The sequence below is a fragment of the Sander lucioperca genome, chromosome 10 (assembly GCF_008315115.2).
Source record: "Sander lucioperca isolate FBNREF2018 chromosome 10, SLUC_FBN_1.2, whole genome shotgun sequence".
Classification (NCBI taxonomy): domain Eukaryota; kingdom Metazoa; phylum Chordata; class Actinopteri; order Perciformes; family Percidae; genus Sander; species Sander lucioperca.
The window spans coordinates 35,110,925-35,129,503 of record NC_050182.1 but is presented as its reverse complement, the minus strand read 5'-3'; the positions used below and the strand labels follow the sequence as shown (position 1 = coordinate 35,129,503).

General features: G+C 40.7%; 1 protein-coding gene and 1 long non-coding RNA gene across 4 annotated transcripts; one reads left to right on the top strand and one right to left on the bottom strand.

The window, feature by feature from the left end:
- Positions 1-1,685: 1,685 nt before the first annotated feature.
- LOC116035284 (sulfotransferase 2B1-like) lies at positions 1,686-17,494 on the top strand. 3 transcript variants are annotated; one of them, XM_031278289.2, is made up of 6 exons: positions 1,686-1,999; positions 13,620-13,828; positions 13,933-14,059; positions 14,264-14,358; positions 15,986-16,166; positions 17,151-17,494. In XM_031278289.2, exons 1-6 carry the CDS (start codon positions 1,861-1,863, stop codon positions 17,264-17,266), a joined length of 867 nt encoding a protein of 288 aa, XP_031134149.1. In that variant the 5' UTR covers positions 1,686-1,860; the 3' UTR covers positions 17,267-17,494. The 3 variants fall into 3 exon arrangements, with proteins under 3 accessions (XP_031134149.1, XP_031134148.1, XP_031134147.2); XM_031278288.2 differs by lacking the exon at positions 1,686-1,999 and adding an exon at positions 3,341-3,648 and having other exon boundaries at positions 17,151-17,266; XM_031278287.2 differs by lacking the exon at positions 1,686-1,999 and adding an exon at positions 4,256-4,486.
- On the bottom strand, positions 16,096-17,133 carry LOC116035287. Its single transcript, XR_004101320.1, has 2 exons — positions 16,996-17,133; positions 16,096-16,268 (listed from the first exon to the last, which is right to left on the bottom strand). It is a non-coding gene; the product is annotated as an uncharacterized LOC116035287 (long non-coding RNA).
- Positions 17,495-18,579: the final 1,085 nt, after the last annotated feature.

The following is an 18,579-nucleotide window of genomic DNA, read 5'->3' as shown; positions in this document are numbered from 1 at the left end:
TCAGAGAACTTGGTTTCGAAAAAACCTTTAAGCTGGTTTCACACCGCCCCCCGGCAACCGCCCTGACAACCACCTACCTGCAAGAGGGTTTTCCCAAAACGCAAAGCTTTTTTAAAGTGTTTCCTACCGCCCGGAGGTTACACCAAAAATTCAGCACAGTGAACTCTGGGCGACAGGACTAACCGCTTCTACTACCATGATCAAAACTGTTTCCCTTCTGCCGCCTTCTACTGTATTGAAATGACTTGAGGTGGCGAATTATGGTGTGGGAAATAACACGATTCTAGTCTAACAAAATTTACAATTCAGTGAAAAGTATTTGTGTGTTGTGTGAGTTGTTACAATTATTAGAGTAGGAGAAAATATTCGCAACAGAGGGGGGATGCTGCAAAAATCTTCATTTCTGAAAGAAAGAAATTTAAATCTGAGTCATGTGCAGTGAATAAAACTAGTTAATTTCACAGGGGTCTTGCTCCAAATATTTTATATTCTACCTTCTCTTCACACAACACACCTCCTGTGTTACCACACCTCGTGTTTTTCCCCATAGATATAAAACTTTCTATACAATGAACAATACTAATATAATAATGAACATGTTTTTCACCCCGTTTTTCTGTTAACACTTCCTGCATTCTCTGCTTCTCTTTTCCTCCTCTCTCGAAAACGTGGATGTCCACACTACTACGTTTTCATTTTAAAACACATCTTTTGCTAGGTTTACGCCTCAATTCCACACAACTCTGCCGTTTCCGAGCCCCTAAAATGGAGAGCTTTGGAAATGATGACGCAGACTCTCACGCTTGCTCTCTGATTCGGTCTTGTCAATTACGATATGTCCTTCCCTGATTCGTCATGCCCCATCACGTGATCCTTTTCCTGAAAGAATACAAACAACATCAGCCTTGACTACTGGTGGTTAATTATCGGTGGTAGCAGCTGTTGTGCAGTGAAATTCTGCATTTTATAGTGCTACTACTGCTTACATGAGCAGGAGACAAGCTATTATTCAATCCATTTGCTACAAATCCCATGCAGCAGCGTTATCAGCCTTACCAGCCCATGCATGCCAAGTCAGCGGTCTGTGATGTGTTTTTTCAGGTATGTTAGTGTGAACAGAGATTAGCTCTGAAACAGTGCTAAAACACTTGTGAGGACATAGATTGTTTTAAAACGCTGGTTTAAAATGAAAATGTAGTAGTGTGAATGTAGGCTGGGGTCCCTGGAGTCCAACAAAGCTGTCATTATTGAAATGCCACAATAGGCTTTGCTGTCACTTAATACACATGCACACTACCTTCTCTGTTTACGGTTGTTGCCTGTGTGTGGTTGCTGAAATCCTGCTTGCTTGTTAGAGAGAGACATTTGCCGTGACACAATGACATTAGCCTGACATTGTGAATTCCAGTGAGAATTAGTGGAGTGTGACTCTAAGGTCAGTGGTACCAACGTGCTTTGTGTCAAGAAAAGGGTTCTTAGCACCTCTTCAGTTTTATCCTGGAAACCCAGGGTTACACAGAGGGGATTCTTGAAAAATCCATTTCTGTAGAAAAAAAGTAGGGTTATGTTATCAGGCAAACCGTTTCTTTAAACCCAGCCCTCATCTTATGTGGAAGTTCCACCCCTGCAATAGAAAACAGCTGATGATTTGCAGGACAGAGTTCTACAAAAAATTGTACAAGGAAAAAAAAGTGGTACAGCCCTGCCAGCTGGCCAACAAAGAGGAGCTCAGAGAAAAGGGACTATAGGTAACCAGAGAAACTCCAAGAATACCTTAGAGAGAGAGAGAGAGAGAGAGGAAGGAGCAACGTGTAGGCTACCAGACTAACAGAGCTTTAAAACCCTGAGCCAGGCACAATCATGACATCCTCAACTGAATACATTCAGTACCACGGAATTCTGCTGCCCCTTCAAGCTCACAGCAAGGAGAGCTTGGAGTACGCCGAAAATTTCTCTGTGAAAGACACCGATGTATTTGCTGTGACTTACCCCAAGTCAGGTACAGTACAATGTATTAATTCTCATATCTGTTTGTTGTCTCTTTTCAGCTGTTCCCCCTGTTTACACATACAAGGAGCATGATGTAAATTGATCATGAAATCAAAGTCTGTGTAGACTTTAGGCCTTATCTTTTGAGTAAATTATAGATAAAATCAGTGGCCATGTTATGGTGCCTATGGACTATACATCAGGTGCTTAGAGCACCAAAAAAAAGATCCATCAGGTGTTTGATCAGCATCAGTGCTGCCTGAGGAAGAGAGCTATTTCTGTGAGCTTTGGCTCTGTGGCTACTTGGTGTGGCTTTGGCTTATGGACTTTCATCAGAACATTACATGGGTTGACTACAGTATATGGAGGGACTAATAAAAAAAGGTCAAAGGGGATACACAAATTTTCTTTTAATTCATTTTAATTATCCCTTTGAATTGCTAAAACAATAAAGCTATTGTTTTTATTTAAACATGTTGTCTCTTTTTGTAAATAAAATAATGAAAGAGACAACCACTGGTTCAAAAAGCCTACATTTTTCTAAGCTAGTTAGCGGTATTTAATTGGCCCCTCCATATTTAATTACATTTTTTTTTTTTTTTATACTTTTTATTGATCCCCATTGGGGAAATTACAATTTACACTCTGTTAGAAATCACTACACACAGGCCTGAAATACACACACACACACATGCTCAGGACTTATTCATGGGGACTTGAACCAAAGTATTTAGCTGTAAACAGAAAACAGGTTAAACAGGTTAAATCAGTACATGTCCACTAGCCAGAAATAAATACTGTGCTACCTTCAGGTTGCTCTCGGAAAGTTGAGTTTTAAATAGTATTGTTTGATTAAAAATGGTAATCGTGCAGTCAGTTGGTTTTGCTCAGGTATAGTAACGAAACAGACGTGTTACTAATTGATTATTCATTAAAGAGATGCACACTACCTTCTCTGTTTACGGTTGCTGCCTGTGTGTGGTTGCTGAAATCCTGCTTGCTTGTAAGAGTGAGACATTTGCCGTGACACAATGACATTAGCCTGACATTGTGAATTCCAGTGAGAATTAGTGGAGTGTGACTCTAGGGTCAGTGGTACCAACCCTGCAATATTTTGTGTCAAGAAAAGTGCTCATAGCACCTCCTCAGTTTTATCCTGGAAACCCAGGGTTACACAGAGGGGCTTCTTGAGAGATCAATTTCTGTAGAAAGAAGTAGGGTTATGTTATAAGGCATACTGTTTCTTTAAACCCAGCCCTCATCTTATGTGGAAGTTCCACCCCTGAATTAGAAAAAAGCTGATGATTTGCAGGACAGTGTTGTACAAAAAAATGTACAAGGAAAAGAATGTGGTACAGCCCTGCCAGCTGGCCAACAAAGAGGAGCTCAGAGAAAAGGGACTATAGGTAACCAGAGAAACTCCAAGAATACCTTAGAGAGAGAGAGAGAGAGAGAGAGGAAGGAGCAACGTGTAGGCTACCAGACTAACAGAGCTTTAAAACCCTGAGCCAGGCACAATCATGACATCCTCAACTGAATACATTCAGTACCACGGAATTCTGCTGCCCCTTCAAGCTCACAGCAAGGAGAGCTTGGAGTACGCCGAAAATTTCTCTGTGAAAGACACTGATGTATTTGCTGTGACTTACCCCAAGTCAGGTACAGTACAATGTATTAATTCTCATATCTGTTTGTTGTCTCTTTTCAGCTGTTCCCCCTGTTTACACATACAAGGAGCATGATGTAAATTGATCATGAAATCAAAGTCTGTGTAGACTTTAGGCCTTATCTTTTGAATAAAATTCTCTGTGAAAGACACCGATGTATTTCCTGTGACTTACCCCAAGTCAGGTACAGTACAGTACAGAAAACGGGTTAAACAGGTTAAATCGGTACATGTGCACTGGCCAGAAATAAATATTGTGCTACCTTCAGGTCGCTCTCGGATAGTTGAGTTTTAAATAGTATTGTTTGATTAAAAATGGTAATCGTGCAGTCAGTTGGTTTTGCTCAGGTATAGTAACGAAACAGACGCGTTACTAATTGATTATTCATTAAAGAGATGCGGGAAAACTTTAAAGTAGGCTACTTGTGCTTCAGTAGCAAATTACTTAGGCTACTTGTAGTCGTAGTAGCCTACAAAAGTACACAACTTACCATATAAAAAAAAAATACAACAATGAGAGGAGTTTGGAGGCTCAATATTGGGGGTCATGAAGTTTCAGTAGGTCTATTTTTATTTTTTATTTGCTTTTATGTCTCAATTGAAATTTTCCCCACATACCTTGAATGCAGCAGGGTGCTTCCTTTTTTCGTGTTTCGTTATCGGTGCTACTTTGCTTTAATCCTCGCAACATAATGTCTTCTGAAGAGATGTATCTGCTGTATCATGGACTTATGCTTCCTAAAGAGACTCATTCCTTCGAGAGCTTGAAGTTTGCGCATGAATTCACGTTTAAAGACGAGGACGTCACGGCTGTCGTGTACCCGAAGTCAGGTCAGTTCTGTAAGACGAGTTGTTTTGGGCTCACCGAAGTCATGGTAAAAAATAAAATTACTGTAGTTATTATAATCAGTTCTCACATTAAAACAAAAACCGAACAAGTTGCAGACTTAGAAGTGTGTGTGTGTGTGTGTGTGTGTGTGTGTGTGTGTGTGTGGTGTGTGTGTGCGTGTGTGCGTGAGAGAGAGTCACTAGGCTCGTTCGAGATGAGTCAGATCTGCGCAGAATCGATCACCGGCGATCGCCGCCCAATGCATGCCGGTTAGATTTGTGTCCGACTTGATCCCAAAGGGGTAAGCGTCTCCTCACAACCCGAACCCTACGGTGGCTCTGAAGGGCAAATCACGACGGCAAATAGGAAAACACGACGGCAAATAGGAAAACACGACGGCAAATAGGAAAACACGACGGCAAATAGAAAAACACGACGGCAAATATGAAAACACGACGGCAAATAGAAAAACACGACGGCAAATAGGAAAACACGACGGCAAATATGAAAACACGACGGCAAATAGAAAAACACGACGGCAAATAGAAAAACACGACGGCAAATAGGAAAACACGACGGCAAATAGGAAAACACGACGGCAAATAGAAAAACACGACGGCAAATATGAAAACACGACGGCAAATAGGAAAACACGACGGCAAATAGAAAAACACGACGGCAAATATGAAAACACGACGGCAAATAGAAAAACACGACAGCAAATATGAAAACACGACGGCAAATAGAAAAACACGACGGCAAATAGAAAAACACGACGGCAAATAGGAAAACACGACGGCAAATAGAAAAACACGACGGCAAATAGAAAAACACGACGGCAAATAGAAAAACACGACGGCAAATATGAAAACACGACGGCAAATATGAAAACACGACGGCAAATAGAAAAACACGACGGCAAATAGAAAAACACGACGGCAAATATGAAAACACGACGGCAAATATGAAAACACGACGGCAAATATGAAAACACGACGGCAAATAGAAAAACACGACGGCAAATAGAAAAACACGACGGCAAATAGAAAAACACTTCAACAAATCACAAAACACAACGGCATTAACTTCTACCGGAAAAGGTAGGGCCTATCTAGCAGTGGACGGACCCTCCTGATTGGACAGACGCACTGTCTGTCTTTCGCGCTCCCAAATCACCCACAATCCTATGCGCGCGGCTTTGCCGGCTCGTTAAAAAAACAACAACAATGGCGGACCTAAGTGGGAGTGGGAGCGGCATCGCTGATGGCACAATTAACATTTAAATGTAAGTATATTTAGTGTTTGCCGTACATTTGTTATCACCGTTAATGTGTTACATCAATGTCAAGCGTTACGCATTAATGCTGGTACAAATTGCTATTATAATTAGGTAGATACACCCCGAGCTAACGTTAAGCTAACTGAACCTATCATTTAACATTAGGCTGTTAGCTAGCTAGCTGTGTTGCTGTCTTTTATGCCATTTGTGTTCGTAAAGTTTAATGTCCGGTGGCATTTTCATCTCTTTTTGTAAGCCGTTACTGTATATGCGTAATGTTAGCAGAGATTTAGAAATTGGTGTGTTTATCAGTTGTAGCTGCAGGATTGGAGGTAAAGCTGCACCTTGTTATCTTCACTAGCAACGTTAAATGAAAGCTAAAATGTATGAGTAGTTTCCCATGTAACAAGTATAACATTCCGTTATAGCATTTATAATGATAAATATATTTTTCTTGTGTTTGCTGTCTTTTAACAGGGACTAAGGAACAAATGGAGGCTGCACTACAACGCTGAAGTTGGCATCCGATTCGCAGCTTCCGATTCGGCAGTTAAGGGGAAATTTAAGGGGAACTTAAAACTGTCCGATTCAGCAGGGAAACATAATTTACATTGCTAAATGACTGATCCTCCGTTTTTTGAACCTCTTACTGTATTGAATGAGTGTTAGTCATTAAGGTAAATTATTAATTATGTCTAAAACACACTTTTAGATTTGTGAAAGCTTTGTCTTTATGAGAACACAATAAAGGGAGATTTCACCGTTTTTCTAAACTTGTCAAATCAGGACTAAATTATCCCAGAGAGTCTAAGGAGTCTTAAAAACACAGTTTGAGATTTGTGAAAGCTTTATTCTATTTGTGAAAATGCAATAAAGGGAGATTTTACTGTATTTTTCACATATAGACTACATTGGACCAGGTCCAGATCCAAAACCACAATACTTAAGACTTGTCAAATCAGGACTAAATTATCCCAGAGAGGCTAAATAAACTGTTTTATTTTATTGCCACAGCATGGCCTTTGCTAATTGACATTCAACGTACAAGTCCACGTCTCTCCATGTCATTTCTTATATCCATGAGCAGGTCTTCCTTCTCACTTCAAAAGAAAAGTAGAAAAAGTTATTTTTACCTTTTGGAAATCAATCCAAATATCGTCAAAGATTTGCCAGTGGTTTAATTTACTCTTCAAATCCTTCTCCTTCAACATAAGTGTTGTTTTCTCACCTTTCCTCAGAAAAAGAGGCAGGACTGAGTATTAAGATTTTTTTAATTCATTTTAATCATAGGCCATTGTCTCAGGTGAGGAGCAACCCCACTTCTGGGGAACGCTGGGTCCCGATCTTCTTTGATGATGAAACCCAGCTGGACAGGATTGTGAAATACCTGTCAAACTTCCTCGACAGCTGTGACACACTCTCTGATAAAGTGTGCACCATGGTGTCTTCTGACAGGATCAAATACATCCTAAATGTGTTGCTGTCAGAGATAGGTCCACAGCAGTTCCACATTATATTCATGAAGACATTTTTTTCTATGACTTAAAGTGGCTATATGTAACTTTCAGTTTGTGTTAATTCTAGCGGCCACTTTGGACAAAAGTGGTAGTATTTTCACCACACCTGCTGTCGTAAAGGTCTTTTCTTTACGGTGCTGTATTGCCCACTGTAGATTACCAAGTTTGCGTTACCGTGTTTACACAAGTACAGGGGAAGACCTGCTCATGGATATAATAAATGACATGGAGAGAGTGAGTTAATTCTTGTCCAGTTTTGACAAGTTTAGGTATTGTGGTTTTGGATGTGGACTTGGTCCAATGTGGTCTACATATGCAAAAAACAGTAAAATCTCCCTTGATGACATTTTCACAAATAGAATAAAGCTTTCACAAATCCCAAACTGTGTTTTTAAGACTCCTTACTCTCTGGGATAATGTAGTCCAGATTTGACAAGTCTAGGTGGATCTAGACCTAGTCTAATGTGGTTTATATGTGAAAAAAAAACTTTATTGTGTTCTCATAAAGACGACAAAGCTTTCACAAATCTAAAAGTGTGTTTTAGACATAATTATAAATTTACCTTAATGACTAACACTCATTCAATACAGTAAGAGGTTAAAAAAACAGTTTTAAGTTCCCCTTAACTGCCAAATCGGAAGCTGCGAATCGGATGCCAACTTCAGCGTCGTGGCTGCACTAGCGTCACCAGAAGGGAGAGATGAGGAGGAGAGGGAAAGCAAAAGACAAGCAGGGAGACAGAGGCCAAAAAGAGATGTTGAATAGATTATTTGCTATATTAGAGATTGCCATTCAAAAAATAAATGCATTAAATTAACTAGTTTGTCTGTGACTTTTAAGTTTTTGGATGTGTATATAATATAAACTGTTTTTCAATGTTTATTTTTCCATCAAATTATGACCTGGACACAGGAAACTTCTAACTGAGTAATTATATTCAGATGCTACCTGTTTTAATAACTAGTTAGGTATACAACCTCTAAAAAGACATTAATGAAACGTGTATCTTTATTATAACATTTATTCAAACATTACTATATACTGTACACAAGTATATTCAACATGAAGCGGCGATCAGACTCAGCTCCCGATGATGGTGTTGCTTCCGGACTGCAGACAGAAGGAGAAAGATTAGGTTAGTCCAGTAGTTATCCAACCTGTCCTGGTAAGATTAGGTTAGTCCAGTAGTTATCCAACCTGTCCTGGTAAGATTAGGTTAGTCCAGTAGTTATCCAACCTGTCCTGGTAAGATTAGAATTGTATCATAAGTATATTTAAGCATACTGAAACATGAAGGTACTTCATGTAACTGTGTAGTGGTGTCGTTTCTTCATCATGGTCTTAACTGACAACTGTTGACCATTTAACACACTTACACCTACCTTTACTGTATTAGTGGGTGTTTATCAATGGAGGTATTATGACTTTTCATATGTTGGTTGTAGCCTTGTAGCTTGTGTGTTTACAGTACTATTTACCCTTTCTCACTTGCAGTTTAATGCATATCATACTGCCTGTGGTAGCTCATTAGCTGGTAGCGTTTACCTTGTAGTTGCTGAGACATATTTTGCACTGCATTTGTCTGAAAGCTAGAAGCTACTGGACAATGAGCTAATGTTGCATACATGCAGTAAACTACAAGCTAATGTAAACGGTTAGCTACTGCAATTCTCCTTACCGGTAAGTGTTATGACTACTGTACAAACATGAACTCCCACGAGTTTTTAATTTATTGACATGGGATAAATAAGACAAAACGACTATTGCTTACATTAAAGCCTATCGGTGTCGGTAACGTTACCTACCTTTGCACATTGCGAGCAAAGTTCCTGACAGAATATTCTCCTCCTGCAAGCAGACTGACGCCGATTCACCAACAGCACAGTTCATAGTTCCACATCCATTTCGTCCAGTGTTTTGAAATGAGAAACGGCTAGTCCGTCTGTTAAAAGCATAGACAGTGAGGCACTTTTATTTTTTCACCTCTCCTTCCTGTCAAAAGACAGACAGTGCGTCTGTCCAATCAGGAGGGTCCGTCCTCTGCTAGATAGGCCCTACCTTTTCCGGTAGAAGTTAATGCCGTTGTGTTTTGTGATTTGTTGAAGTGTTTTTCTATTTGCCGTTGTGTTTTTCTATTTGCCGTCGTGTTTTTCTATTTGCCGTCGTGTTTTCATATTTGCCGTCGTGTTTTCATATTTGCTGTCGTGTTTTTCTATTTGCCGTCGTGTTTTTCTATTTGCCGTCGTGTTTTCATATTTGCCGTCGTGTTTTCATATTTGCCGTCGTGTTTTCATATTTGCCGTTGTGTTTTTCTATTTGCCGTCGTGTTTTTCTATTTGCCGTCGTGTTTTCATATTTGCCGTCGTGTTTTCATATTTGCTGTCGTGTTTTCATATTTGCCGTCGTGTTTTTCTATTTGCCGTCGTGTTTTTCTATTTGCCGTCGTGTTTTCATATTTGCCGTCGTGTTTTCATATTTGCCGTCGTGTTTTCATATTTGCCGTTGTGTTTTTCTATTTGCCGTCGTGTTTTTCTATTTGCCGTCGTGTTTTCATATTTGCCGTCGTGTTTTCATATTTGCCGTCGTGTTTTCATATTTGCCGTCGTGTTTTTCTATTTGCCGTCGTGTTTTTCTATTTGCCGTCGTGTTTTCATATTTGCCGTCGTGTTTTCATATTTGCCGTCGTGTTTTCCTATTTGCCGTCGTGTTTTTCTATTTGCCGTCGTGTTTTCATATTTGCCGTCGTGTTTTCGTATTTGCCGTCGTGTTTTCATATTTGCCGTCGTGTTTTCGTATTTGCCGTCGTGTTTTTCTATTTGCTGTTGTGTTTTTCTATTTGCTGTCGTGTTTTCCTATTTGCTGTCGTGTTTTCCTATTTGCTGTCGTGTTTTTCTATTTGCCGTCGTGTTTTCATATTTGCCGTCGTGTTTTTCTATTTGCTGTCGTGTTTTCCTATTTGCTGTCGTGTTTTCCTATTTGCTGTCGTGTTTTCTTATTTGCCGTCGTGTTTTCATATTTGCTGTCGTGTTTTCATTTTTTCTGTTGTGTTTTCCTATTTGCCGTTGTGTTTTATGATTTGTTGTTGCGTTTCTCTAATTGCTGTGGTGATTTGCCCTTCAGAGCCACCGTACGAACCTCCCAAGGGGGTAAGCCCATAGACGGTATATAACAATGGACCAACAGATCCCGGTGCTCTGGACGGAGACCAGTGAAGGATATTAGAAGCACTTTTCCGGTGAGCGCTGAGCGTTACTGCGCAGCCTCCAACTGAGAGAAACGACGTAAATGTGACGTGAGCAACGTGTCTGAAAGTTGTAAGTCTTCTGGTAGCTGTGCCAAGAGAAATCTCAATCATTCCCAATCTTTGCAGAGAAGGAGAGCGTAGGTATATGTAAGGAGATAACGTGGACACAGGCTAATTATTGATCACTAAAATGCTAGTTAACATTAGTAATTAAACTTAAACAGCTAATGTAAGTCCAAACTGCCTGCGAGCTTCTCCTGTACTATACGGTAATTCCTCTACTATGCGACAGTAAGTCGCGTGGTTATGACCCAATCGTTAGCCTATTTTTACAAAAACGTCTACTACGGAGCCATAACGTGAGGTACAAGGTAATGGAGCCTTTTATACATTGTCGTGTTTCTTTAGAAATAAACAATGGACAAATAGAGTCTTTAACACTAGAAGTGCCGGAATTCCATAACTACTAGAACTGCTGTGAGCGGTCATTTTGACCGCCAGATTCCAAACTCTATAATCTCTCATGATAAATACCTAATTGCGATATTGTATTATGTATTGTGTTAGGATATCTTTAGAAAAACGTAATAACACCGACATTTTATGAGTTTAATTATACATTTGTAGTAATACGTGTTTCAATTATTCATATCATGGCATAGTAAACCGTAATTATTTCATACATTCATATCCTGAAAAATATGGTGTGGAAATTCATTCAACTTAACTCATAACAGCCAAATAACAATTATAAGTATCTTATTTGAACATTTAGCTATAACCTAACCTGGCACTGCCTCCGTTTTGGCCTCTGCTGCGGTACGCAGCGCTGCTCGGATTGGCTCCGCTGCGCTTTTTTCCTCCATAAACTCCGCTCTCAGCTCCTCTGCCAGTTGCTGCATGAACTCCCTCCGGACAATTTTACTGCTGGCCGTTCTAGTGTTAAACGCTTCAGATGTAAAGTTATTCGCGGTCAAAGTGACGTCAAAATGAATGGCAGTCAATGGAATGCTAACGTCGGGTGATCGCTTTGTAGCATCAAAATGGCGCCATAGGAGATTCGAGCTCTGAGGCGAAGCTTACCCCCTTGGGTAAGCCTCTCCTCGGACCGCGAACCTCCTATGGCGCCATTTTAATGCTACAAAGCCATCAACTCCCGGAAAAGTGCTTCTAATGGCCTTCACTGGTCTCCGTCCAGAGCAACGGGATCTGTTGGTCCATTCTTATATACTGTTTATGCTTGCTCCAAGAGGGTAGGCGTCAAGGGGGTAAGCTTCTCCTCGGACCACGAACCTCCTATGGCGCCATTTTGATGCTAATAAGCCATCACCTCTCATTAGCATTCCATTGACTGCCATTCATTTTGGCGTCACTTTGACAGCGAATAACTTCACATCTGAAGCGTTTAAAGACTCTATTTGTCCATTGTTTATTTCTAAAGAAACACGACAATGTATAAAAGGCTCCATTACCTTGTACCTCACGTTATGGCTCCGTAGCAGACGTTTTTGTAAAAATAGGCTAACGATTGTGTCATAACCACGCAACTTACTGTCGCATAGTAGAGGAATTACCGTATAGTATAGGAGAAGCGCGCAGGCAGTTTCGTCTCACATTAGCTGTTTAAGTGTAATTACTAATGTTAACTAGCATTTTAGTTAGCAATAATTAGCCTGTGCCTATGTTATCTCCTTACATATACCTACGCTCTCCGTCTCTGCAATATTCGGAATGATTGAGATTTCTCTTGGCACAGCTACCAGAAGACTTACAACTTTCAGACACGTTGCTCACGTCACATTTACATCGTCTCTCTTAGTTGGAGGCTGCGCAGTAACGCTCGGCGCTCACCGGAAAAGTGCTTCTAATATCCTTCACTGGTCTCCGTCCAGAGCACCGGGATCTGTTGGTCCATTTTATGGTCCATACCTGTCAAGTATTCCCAATCTGAGCTGTCACTAGCCTCGCGATAACTGCCACCTGTAGTAGCCTACTACAGGTACTGTAGGTGGCAGTTGTCGTGAGGTTAGTGTGTGAGGTCAGATGATGAGTTCAGAAAGGGTGTGGCATGGTACGAAAGATTGTTACAGAGAATAGGATGACGTTAGACAACAGAACTGTTTGTGCTCTACTCTCATGTAAAATTAACCACTCTGGCCCAGCCCACAAATACACTCCTTCCAAAACAGTCTTAAAGAATGCAAAGTCTGCAACAAATTTGTACGATAACTCACTAAAAGAGTAAAGAAGTTATGTGAAATGAAAAGAAAAACTGTAAAAGAAAAGCAATATGAAATGAAAAGAACGTGTGGAATGAAAATAAAATGTAAATGTACAGACAAGCAATGTTATAAATTGTAAATGTTTTCAGCATTCTGCATCAAGTGGTGATTTTAGCTTTCTTGTACACCTGTCTTAAAATGTAAGGGTTACTGGAGCTTGGTTGGGGTGGTGGGACTGCTCGCGGTGGGCGCCGGAAAATTTCCCTTATTTTCAAATCCAAAACTTGACAGGTATGCAATGGTCGGGATCATGTCATAGACAGTATATAAGAATGGACCAACAGATCCCGTTTTTTTTTACAAAAACGTCTGTTATGGAGCCATAACGTGAGGTACAAGGTGATGGAGCCTTTTATACATTGTCGTGTTTCTTTAGAAATAAACAATGGACAAATAGAGTCTTTAAACGCTTCAGATGTAAAGTTATTCGCTGTCAAAGTGACGCCAAAATGAATGGCAGTCAATGGAATGCTAACGGGAGGTGATGGCTTATTAGCATCAAAATGGCGCCATAGGAGGTTCGCGGTCCGAGGAGAAGCTTACCCCCTTGGATCAAGTCGGACACAAATCTAACCGGCATGCATTGGGCGGCGATCACCGGTGATCGATTCTGCGCAGATCTGGCTCATCTCGAACAAGCCTAGTGAGTGAGTCATTGAGGGTGATGTCTGCATGAAATGGAATGTGCTCTTTTGCTCATTCATCAATTTACTTTCCATACCTCCCTATTACTATTCATGGTCATGGGAACCAAGGCCTACCCGTGCAGCAGTCTTGGTATGTATTATTTGATGCTCTGTTGTTATCTGCAGGTACAATCTGGATGCAGGAGATCCTCCCACTGGTGCTGAATGGGGGGGATCTGACGCCGATCCAAACCATTCCTAACTGGGACCGGGTCCCCTGGCTGGAGGAGAAAAGATTAGCAATGGTTGTGGATCAGTTGGCATCTCCACGGGCGCTGGTCACACATTTTCCTTACCGCCTCATGCCCCCTTCCTTCCACACCTCCAAAGCCAAGGTGGTGGAGGCTTTGTGTAATATTACCGTGGTCTCATTCCATAATTAATATGACACATTTACCCTGTTATGGTATTGAATTAGTCTCTCGTGTCTCTGCCACAGGTGATCTATGTCATGAGGAACCCTAAGGACGTCATAGTGTCTTCATATTTCTTCCATCAGATGGCCGAATTCCTCGAGGATCCAGGAACCTTTGATGAATTCATGGATAAATTCCTTGAGGGCAGAGGTCAGAGGTCTCATCCCACATAAAGAGTTTACTCTGAAAAATGAATGAACTTCGGCAGTAGAGAGGTTCAGCATTTTGGTGTATTACCATGTGAACCGATTTTGGATTGTGAAAGACAAAGTCATCTTTGTATGTCATTTCTGCTGAAGTAGCGCAGTGGTTGTTTGCATTTATACTGTGGTCTGTTGTCTGTGTTGTCTGCAGTATTGTTTGGAAAATGGACAGACCATGTGAAGGGCTGGAGAGACACAGAGCTGGGAGACAGAATAATGTACATCACATATGAAGAAATGGCTAAGGTAAAACTTTTTTTTAAAGGAGTTTTTTTGTAAAAAAAAAAAAAAAAAAAAAAAAAAAAGAAAGAAAAAGAAATCATCTAAAAGCCAGAGTTAGGGTTGAGTCCAGGGCCTGAAGTTAACTTTTTTGACCACCAGCCATTTTTTTTTTGCCTCATAAAGGTGAAAAACAGGAATTGCACAACATTGTTCTTTAACTTGTAAGAATACATTTAAGTGCTGTCAGGTTATTAACGAAATCAATATAAGTAATAATAACTCTTAGAATATACATTTTTTAAATCTTTGTATTAATTGATTTCCCATGTCACAGCCAGTCATAAACTGACTGCTGCTAATCTGAGTCCACAAAAAAGGAGCAGATGCACTCCTCCTCCTCCACCTCTGCTCACTCAACAGATATAGAGCTACCGCAGCTCGTATGTAAACAAATCACACGCAGCTGTGTTGATGGCTGATTTAGTCACGTAGACAGGTCCTGGCAGCTGTTAGTTACAGAGTTCAGGAACCGTTAAGCATAAGTAAATTAATATTATTATTACTGGTAAAGTTACTGGGTACCGGACATTTTCTCACCGGTTCCCAACTCCCAACATGCACACGCACACACATCTGTGCAACTGTCATTGTACTGTAGCCTACGTCAGCGTTGCATTATCTCATCATCCAACAGTCTCACCATTCCATTATCCCATCTCACCAACAGTTTAATACTTACTCGCACATCCAAACGTAGTCAGAGAAGGGCCTCATCTTCTTTCCGATTGCATGGACGTTCCGAAACAGCAGTCGCATCCTCTCAAACTGCGCTGCTTTCATGGACGTCAGTGACTTGACCACAGCGGTCTCCTCCGGAAAGCGCAGTCTTTGATAGTTTACAACTTATCATGTGTAGGTGGCTTTTTGATGACTCGTGGTCCTTAATTGCTTCTAATTTTAAGTTTTTAGTCCCGATTACAAAAGTATTTGACTTTGATTTCTCTGAGCCATACACACGACAGTCACTGCAGTACTTTTGTTCTGTACTGCTTTCATAAATCAGCCACTCACGAACCTTGCCGTTGTCGCCAATTGTCCACTTTGTATTAAAACGTCTTCTTTTGCTTTTCTTTGACTCATCCTCATCTTTTTGTTGGTTGTTCGTTTCAGCTGGCCTCTTTACATTGGCTACCTGCCAATGTGGCAGGTAGATTGACAGTGTTACCAGCCAATTGCAAAATTCACCCGCATTTGGTGCGTGGTCAGGTGTTAATTTCAGGCCCTGGTTGAGTCTGAACATTAAATGTCTTGTTAACCATTGCAAGAGTAAACTTTACCTGAGTAGGCTGTGTAGACAACCATTGATTGATTAGTGTGTGTTCCATCAGACACATGTGACGAATGGAAAAATTCCATCAGACACGTGACGAATGGAAAAAAGCTGCGACTCCTGTGTAAACCAGCCGTAATGAAAGCTGCTTAAATATGACCAGCCACACTGAAGCTCATTGTCAAGGGCTTCACAATGGACCCTCGTTAAAATGAATTGAAATCATGAATAAAGTTCTTCATGAGAGAAGGTACATTATAAGATAAAGGCAAACTGTTGCCTCACATAAATGAAAGAACGTGTCCATGTGATCCTCTTTAGGACCTCCCTGCAGCTGTCAGGCGTTTCTCAGATTTTCTGGGCCGTAATCTGAGTGAAGAAGTCATTCAGAAGATAGCAGAACATTGCTCCTTCAAGACCATGAAGACCAACAAAATGTCCAACTTCAGCCTGGTCCCTAAGGAGTACATGAACCCCGACAAATCTCCCTTCTTGAGGAAAGGTGAGGCTCCGTGCCGTGTGTCCATCCTCACTTCCTCTGCTTTCGTCAGTTTGCCTTGAATTGCATTTAACTTGAAGCTGATCAGGTCAGTTTAGTACAACACTAGTCTTGCATTGCCAGACCTTCCTCCACAGCGCTGCGGAGGAGGGTCTGGCTAGTCCACACAGCACTCCGGGATAGGAGAAAAACGTGCTCCGGTTTATTGGCATTTCTTTAAACCAGTTACAATTGTCATGGGCGGCGCTAAGCACTAGGGGTGGGGGGGAAATCAATACAGCATAGTATCGCGATATTTTCCATGGTAATAGTGTATCGATACACAGACAAGTATTTTATTATATATGTGTACATAATATACATAATATGAAATTGGGAAAAATTTGAAGTTGTAAAAAAGGCTAATAAATTGCAATATATCGCAGAATATTGCAATATGTTTAAAATCGCAATAATATCGTATCGTGACATAAGTATCGTGATGATAACATATCGTGAGGCCTCTGGTGATTCCCACCACTACTAAGCGCCAGCCAGAGACACGGTGGTGCTGCAAAATAGCCTCGGGAAGGAACTTGTTTTGGTGGAATGTGCGCGTTCAAAAGTTGTTTTAATCGTGCAACAGAAAACTCAGATTGGACAGATAGTCTAGCTAGCTGTCTGGATTTACCCTGCAGAGATCTGAGGAGCAGTTAACCATAGTCCTCAGAAATCCACCAGAGTTTAAAATACTAACACAAAGAAAGCGGAAGATAACGGACATCCGGCGAAATTTCCGGCGGCACAGGAACAATCCCTGAAGTGGAATGTTGTGGATATAGACTAATACAACCAAGTGTTCAAATTGGGTTATTAGGAGTGATATTTAATCAGATATGTTAGTGGATTTTCAGTGTCCATAAAAATGTCTGACTGTATTTTTTAGATTTCTACTAAATGAATCATTGCACTCATGTGACTGTCTTGGTGTGTGTGTTTTCGTATTAGGTGTTGCCGGAGACTGGGAAAACCATTTTAGCTCCGAGCAGCTGGCCAGATTCACATCGGCCATTCGCAAAGAGATGGAGAGTGCGAGCTTCTCTCTGCCATGGAGCATGGAATGATCATCAACCAAAGCAAAGAGAGAGGGAAAGAGTTGTAGAAATAAAATCAAGTGGGAAATCAGTGATAACTAGGCCAAAATTGACTTTTGGTTTTAATACTAGGCATATGACTAAAAGCATTTTATTGATTTTAAAAACACTGAACATGGTTAAAACAACCATGACTTGCATTATAGCAAAACATACATGTTATTAAACAGAAAATATGTTTTTGTGCTAATTACTGCATTATTGCCTGGTGTTTACTTTATACATTTTTGTCCCTACTACTTAGTGTGTAGTCTCATATTGCCAGACCTATTTCCACAGCGCTGCATAGTAAGGTCTGGCTACACCGCACATACATTCTAGGGAAAAAGAAAACGCTCTGGGTTGTATGTATTTCCATAAACCAATCACAATCATCTTAGGGCAGCACTATGTTCCAGACGCAGAGACGGTGGCTCTGCAAAATGGTCTCTGGAAGGACCTTTGTTTTGGTGGAACATTTGCACCTTGCAAAAGAAAACACCACATACAGTATCAAATCAAATTAACTGTTCATAATAAATTAGCCATAATTTGCTTTTACCGGTGTATCACTGTGTGTACTTCATCCAAAGCAAGCCCACCAATCGTTTCCAAAACGTCCCAGTTAGATGCCGTAAAAATATTCTTTGTAAATCTTTATAATCATTCCCCCGAAGGAACCAAGCAGGCCTGCCTTGTTGCACAATCCAAATTTTCTTCAAAACTTTTAAGAATGGCAACACACAGTGAGCGGAAGGTGAGGGGCAAAGCCTGACATCCTGCGTGTGAGCCAAGCAACTTATGTCAGGCTTTATCCTAGAAATCTACTTCCGTTGACCCAGACTACTTAGTGTATAACTACTGATAACAAGTGAATACTGTTGAACAAATATACACATGTTTTTGTTACTACAAGTAATTACAATTTGCACAGGGAGGTTTTTGATAATTACCTAGTAAATGCTTAATGAATGTGCTATACCCATTATTGTGGTAATAAAATACAGGTTAGTGTATGTGAGAGAAGAAACTTCCTCACAAACACCCACATAGAATGTTATCACTCCGTTAAATGGCCTTTATCAGTTGTTATCACTACCATAGATATGAGGTGGTAGGGTCCTGCTCTACCTCCTAGTTGGCTCAGTAGGCCGTTATAATCCATTGGTAAGCTGGATCACCCATTTGCGTAAATATTTGAAGCCCACAGCAACTGCTCAACTGGGCCGCTAAAAAGGGACACCAATGAGTTTTCTTGGGGGGCATTTTAGGCCTTTATTTCCATAGGACAGCTTAAGACATGA